At 47.0% G+C, this 6,751-nt stretch overlaps 1 protein-coding gene across 1 annotated transcript in view; it reads left to right on the top strand.

The window, feature by feature from the left end:
- Positions 1–5,650: 5,650 nt before the first annotated feature.
- Positions 5,651–6,751, top strand: part of CASTOR2 (cytosolic arginine sensor for mTORC1 subunit 2) — a 145,493-nt gene continuing 144,392 nt past the window's right edge. The window contains exon 1 of the mRNA XM_048324694.1: positions 5,651–6,056. Coding sequence (XP_048180651.1) covers positions 5,944–6,056 — 113 coding nt within the window. The 5' untranslated portion in view covers positions 5,651–5,943. The remainder of the gene's footprint in view (positions 6,057–6,751) is intronic.

The raw sequence follows: 6,751 nt of genomic DNA, 5'->3' as shown, positions 1-6,751 counted from the left end.
GGTGGAAGCTTCTAGCAGCTTCTCACAGAAGCCACCTCCGTGGCTCCCCCCCACTACCAAAAACCAGCCTATGTAAAACCAACACAACTTTGAATGTTTTCCACCATAGTCAAGGTTCAACTTCTTAATGCATCTAGGTATTAAAGGAAAATGAGGGGTTCATAGGAGTGGCTGTACCCAAGTAATCTCCAAGGATGGGGACAAGCTTTGCCAGACACTAGCTAAGAGAAGGAGGAACTGAACAAAAATACCAAGACCAAATATTTATGCTTGGCTCCTCACAGGCCAAAGTTGAGTAAGTTTTGCTTACCTTAGAGGGGGACAGTACAAACCTGCCACTTTATGTATATAAGTTTTGGCAAGGTACTTTGAAGTTGGTGAGTCCTGCATCTGGGAGTTGCTATGTCCAGCTACACATGACAGGTACATGCAATTTCATCCCTTCTATCCAGAGGCTACATGACATTGCTTACAAGTGCCAAAGCTTCCTTTCTCCAGGCCAGTGCTGGAAGTTCCATTGTTTTCTGTTCTTCTAGGACAGTAGCTGTGAGGCATCACCAAAGCATAGAACATAAGTGAGGGAGTTGTGACATTTTGTTCTCCCTGACCAAGGTGTTTAGTTGGACAATCTCCATTTGCAAGCTTGTGGGTGAATGTTTAATGGAGCTCTCTGCTGCTGTTCAGGTTAGGAACAAAGAATGTGCACAGGCGGAGCTGCCTCTGCACATTCTTTGACTGTTGTGGCCTCCCTCAGCTCTCCTGCAGGACTTGGCCTCTCCAAGGAGCTGATGCACAGCAGAGTCTCATCCTCATCCCTGCTGCCCTGGGAGCATGAAGTGTCTGACCCACTCAGCCCACTTTGTACCTCAACAGTAAATTAAAGTCTTCATTAGCTTATTTGATAGTTGAATAAAATGCTTTGAAACACTGGCATACTAACTGCAATCAAGTTTTGAAAGGTCTCTGGTTGCTAGAAGGAAATTAGCCTGATAAATCGCTCTTTTCAACTAAATAAATGAGTAATTTTTCACAAGCAATCTCAGAAACTATCATTTGGGAAGCTTTCCCCCCCCGTTTTTTAAATTTTTATTTTCATTTTAATATATTAGACGTGATTGTTCTTAAAGAACTGATTTTTTTGTCGTAAGAGATTAACTGTCACTGAAGCTTGTAAACCCATCCTGTCTGTCTGCCTCAGACAACCTTGTAGTGGTCTTGTGATCAAGCAGTGGCCTATGAATTGTACTTCCAAAGTGATAATAGCTAATGGTGTGACCTTGGATCATTGCCTGCCCTTCTGTGCCTTTACTTACCTGTTCGTCTAAAGAAGCATTACCGTCTCTGGGTCAAAAAGACCTGTTTAACTTTAGCAAGGAGTTCCCAGATAATTATAGTTACTTAGTAACTTTCATCTCGGAGCAAACTGGTTGAGGCTGCTAAGAAATGTTGTGGCTTCCCTTTTGGTCAAAATCAGCAACTGACCTGAAGGTACCTCCAGTTCTCAAACCTTTAAACAGAGTCTGCACTCAAAAGTACAGCTTAGGAGCTGGAACAAATTGCTGTATCCCTAATGTACTGGGTCTGAAAGGGACCCCAGAAATGCACATTGATCCTGGTTTCGCACCAGAGCTACAGCTGTGCTAAGAATTTAATGTGTTCCGTTTACTGAAGAAAAGCAAATGCTAGTACAAACAACTGTGACACTGGATTCATCTTGCCTTGGGCATATTTATCCAGGGTATTGCCATTACATCATTCACATTAGGCCTTTATTATCTGCTATTTTAGGTCTTAGCAGCTGTCACAAGCCCTAGTCAGAGGTCAAGATCTTGGTGAATTTCGGATCTTTTTGAAAGAAGAGCATAATTCTACCAACAGCAATGTTTGATTTGCACCAGTGCAATGTCATACAAATCATGAAAGACAATTTAATCTAAATTATGTTTATTTTTAAAAATGAGGTTTTATTGCCAAAAAGTTAGATACTGCATGTTAAAATCCATCTGGAAAAGGCTACCATACCTTCATCTTTGAGAACTAAATAAGGTAATTTGGGGCTTTTATTGTATCAGAAAAGACTACGAATTATTTAAGAACTTCCATCATCTAAATAAAATAATACTGAAATATCCTGCTGCAGTTTGTAGTAACTGCATAAAACATGATGACTCACGTGATTAGAAATTCTCTTTTATTTTTCCTCTGTGTGCAATGCTGATCTTCATGAACTGTTTGTCACAGGGCGTAATTACATTCCTTTCACTTAAACTGTTTCTACATATTTTCAATTTCTATTTCCCAAAGCTGATCGTTGTTGAGTGTTACAGTGCGGTTTGGACGCAAATTGCATGCAGACACTTGGGTGGTGAACTTCAGTGTACTTTATGAGAAATTTTGCTCTCAGACAAAATTCAGACTCAGAAGAGCAGAGTCTCCCAGAGAAATGTAGGCGAACTGTGCCTTGGTTGCCACTGAGAGAAATGCTCAAGGCAAAAATGCAGACCATCTCCTTGAACTCAAGTTTTTCATTAAATAATCCATTTCTTCTGAGGACCTCACTTCCACACAAACAGTGCTCCAGGGCAAGCAGGAGATGGCTCTTGCACAGCTTACCACTTAGAAGGTCCTTGTGATCATGAACAGAAGCCAAGATATCTGACAAGTCCCTGTTGGTCCAAGTACAGTCTCTATTTTTTTACTGGAGAAACCCCACCTCCTCTGGTCTCAAGGCTTCAACCCCCAGATTTTGCTCAGTGTTATGGGTGGTATCTGACCCATAGCACTTAGAAATCTCATCTACTTATGACGGCTCATAAGTGCTCTGCTCGCCATCCAGGCAGGAGACGACTGAAAAGGCCTGGTGAGATTTGTTTTGCTGCTATATCCTCTGCCTGTGTTCTTGTCCGAGCTCCCCATTCCTATGTTCTTCCTGCCTAGCATGTGCTGTGGTAACTGACACTGGAAGCTGCGTGGGCAGGGAATGGGTTTTGGTTTTAGTAAAAATGGGCAGTTACATCATCTTGCACAACAGGTCCTTGCTCTATGGTTGGGCTGGGCCAACTGAGTCCTTCCAAGCTGCAAAAATATGGAAAACTTGAAATTGCAGTAATCAAAAAATATTATAGTATGTTATATATACTAACAACATATTCTAGGCTGCTCCCTGCATAGAATCTCCCAGATATACCTGGCAACAAGGGAGAGAGAGATTTGAATACTAATGTCAGCTGGAGAAGGGGGCCCTTAATAGTATTTTGGCTAATTGCCAGGTTGCCTGCTCTTTAAAAATTTGCCTGTGCTGAGAAAGACATATTTTTCATGTGTAGAAAATTCTATTGAGTGTTGGTAGGGCTTTATATTTTCCTAATGCTTCCTACAGTCAGCTATGTGAAGGTTCACAGTAGCCATGAGGTCAGTGTTTCTAGCTCAAAGGCCTTCAGGCCTTCTTTGGAAGACTTGGAAAACTGTAGCAGCTGAACAGGCCCAGAAAAGACATTGCAATTTTGGAGAGCACCAGATGTAAACTCACAAAATGAAGAAGTATTTTTGTGCTTTGTGGGCTGGGGGGGAAGGTGGGGAGTGGCTTTTTTTGCTTGTTTGCTTGATTCTTCTTTTTTTTTAGTAAATCCAGATGACTAAGTCAGGGCCTCCTTTTCTCCTTCCCTGCAGGCAGAACAAAGTCTCTGATGAGTTGCTTGTTCAAAAGGTCCCCATTGATTTTACCTTTGGGTCTGTTCTCACTCTCTCATTGTTTCATGTAAGCATTTTCTGTGGTAATTAGACTGTAATAGCATAATCCCTGGTGGCCTTCCTGGAGCGTCTGGACTCTGTGGGCTGAGAAAGCTCTGCTTGGGGGCAACATATTTTTCTCTAAGTGGGAAGGCGAAGAAGAGTTGATGTTGTGAATGGTGTCTTGATTATTACGGAAAAATCTCTTAAAAGAGGAAAGTTTTGCAGCATTTCCTAGAAATTATTCAGGCTACATTTGTCCAGTTTCCTCTGACCGATCCCAGCAACCAAGATGGTGCATGTATATTTTGTTCCAGGCTGCTTCCTTCTGGACTCTGTGGTCTGCATTGTCCCAGAGGAACACAAGTATCTTGTGATTTGTAGATGCAGGTGCAGGCATTTTTTTGTAGCTGGGCACAGACACATTCAGAGCTTTGAAGTTCAATACCTTGAACTGGCAGTGGAAGCAGATTAAAAATCCTCTTCAGCTTCCTAAAATGCAATGCCTAGAGTCATCTGAACTGTGAGGCCATGAAAGAAAACCAGTTGTTTAAAGGCTTTTAAAAAATGAAGTAGAAATTTGGTACGTTACGTTGGTTGCATTTCCTCTAAATGATTTTGACAAACTATTAATGTGAATGCCTCTAATTTCAAGTTTTTTCCTTTTTGGATGTAATAAAATTAAGACAGCCTTTTAGGAGTATGGCCACAGACATAGGAAGAACAGACATGTCCAGGGGAAAAATACAGCCATCCATGGGAATTAACAGAATAGAAAGGCTTGGAAATCCTAGTTTTGGAAGCTTGTCTCCAGACAAGGGATTTCTGCAACAAGACAGACTCTAAAAAACTTAAAACTGCAGAAGCTCTTCCTGCTCTGTAGGGTAGAGGAGTCACTTGGAGTTGGGGCTTGGCTGGCTGAGCTCTCATCTTGGGCGCTTGGACACATCCCATGACTCAGTTTCCTTCTGTGTAGAACAGAAAGGTTTCTACTGATGGTCTTTATAAAGCTTATTTGAGATCTTTTGGTGAAAAGGGCCATAGTGACTAGGCGCTGGTGGTGTGTTCATGGCAGAATCAGTGTGATCTGAAGTCAGAGGGACCCCTGTACAGGTTTACCCCTGAATCAGGTTTATTGCCCAAGTCCTGTTTTATGAATACCCCAAGACTGAGTTTAATTCTGTGTTGGTCAGCACGGTGTCAGTGGGTGCAGCGCAGAGGAGCCGGGGCTCACAAACAGCACGGCTGCGGTCGGTGTCGTGGCACTCCCGAGTGGCACTGCCAGAGCAGTCCCATTTCTGGGGTGCTGGTTTGGCGGCCCATCCCTTCCTACCTCCGTTCAGCCTCCTGGAGTTGAGGAGTGGGACAAGAATGGGGACAAACAGGCCATTCACCTTTCCAGCCATCCACCCTTCCAGCATTACAACACACACAGGGACGGTTTTATGTTCTTGACAGCTGTGATTTTACCTCTGTAACTCTTACCTGCAAAGTGAACAGTTTTTTCCACATTATTTTTGCTGCACAGGGAAAGTGACAAGGATTTCCCATCTGCCACATGAAGGAATGAACAAGGTAAGATTTGAGTATTTCCCTGCTGTTAATGAAAACTTCTGAAGTTCTCCTTCCTGCTGGGTTTTTGCGTTGTGAAAGATTTTCCAGCTAGCCAATAGGTGCAAAGAAAATGAAACAAACAACACCTCAGCCGGCTGGCCTTACAAGCGCTGATTGCCGTTTTAATAGGTTTGGGGGGTTTTTTTGCGACTGGTCGAAATGGCCCCTGAGGGCGGCTGGGGGCGTGAGGCGGGGCGCTCCCGCTCCCCGGGGCGGGCCGGCCCCGCCGTGGCGGCGGCGGCGCCGCGGACTCCAAGGCCCGGCATGCGGCGGGGCGCGGCGCAGGCGCGCCGGGCCGGGCTTGAGTGGCAAGTTGTTTGTTCCAGCGAGCACCAGCTGCTCGGCACTCCGGGCTCCGCTGCTCCGCTCCGCGCCCCGCCGGCCTCTCCGCCGCTCCAACTTTTGCACCCTCTGCTCCCTCATCCCCCGTTCCCGCCCCCGGAGCCGGGCAGGGACAGACGGAGCTGGGGGGGGGGGGGTAAAAAAAAAAAAAAAAAAAAGGCACTGACAATAACAGCCCCCCCCCTCCTCCCCCTTCCCATTCAAAAACACAACATAAACCCTAGGGATAGATGAACTACAAATGAGAAAGAGGAAAAGATGGAACTGCACATCCTAGAGCACAGGCTCAGAGTGGCCAGCATAGCCAAGGAGAGCATCCAGTTGTTTACCTATGGATTAATCAAACTTGCTTTCTTGTCCTCTAAGACGAGGTAGGTGCTGGGGATGGGGCAGCGCGGGGGCGGGGGGCGTCCTCCTTGCGAGGGGACGGAGTGTTGGGGGCTTATCCTCCTTGCTGCAAGGGGACTGGGTGCTGGCAGGGCACTCTCTTTCTCTCAGAGGGGCTGGGGTGGGGGGTATCTGCCTTGCAAGTGAGCAGGACAACCTCCTTGGAAAGGGGGTGGGTTGATGGGTACTCTCCTCCTTGGGGAGGGGAAAAAAAATAAAGTAGGGTCCTGGATGGAGGACACCTCTCCTTGCAAGGGGGCAGAGTGTTGGGTGGGGGTCACCGTCCTTCCTGCAAAGGGGCAGGGTGCTGGGGTGGGTGAGGGCACCCTACTTGCAAGAAGTCATGCTGCTGGGTGAGGGGGGACGCCGTCCTCGCCAGAGGGCAGGGTTTTTTGGGGGTGAGGGGAGCACCTGCGTCTTCCCTACGCACACCCCCCCCCCCCCCCATCCCAAGACTGGGAGATGGTGATGAGGATCAGCGCTGGAGTTCAGGGTGTCCCCGTCCGGCTTTAGGGCAGCCCCCAGCGCGCCTCCTGCCTCCCGCTGCCCGCCCCGGCCGGCGCTGCGCCCGGCGGATGAATGGGAACAGGTGGGGGCCGGGGGCCCGGCCGGGCCGGCTGCAGGCTCGGGGCGGCCGCTGGACAACAAAGGCAACAACAGCAGCCCGAGGAGGAGGAGG

The sequence above is a fragment of the Corvus hawaiiensis genome, chromosome 20 (assembly GCF_020740725.1).
Source record: "Corvus hawaiiensis isolate bCorHaw1 chromosome 20, bCorHaw1.pri.cur, whole genome shotgun sequence".
NCBI classification, from domain to species: domain Eukaryota; kingdom Metazoa; phylum Chordata; class Aves; order Passeriformes; family Corvidae; genus Corvus; species Corvus hawaiiensis.
Note: the sequence above shows the minus strand (reverse complement) of the source record. Positions and strands in the feature narration are given on the sequence as shown.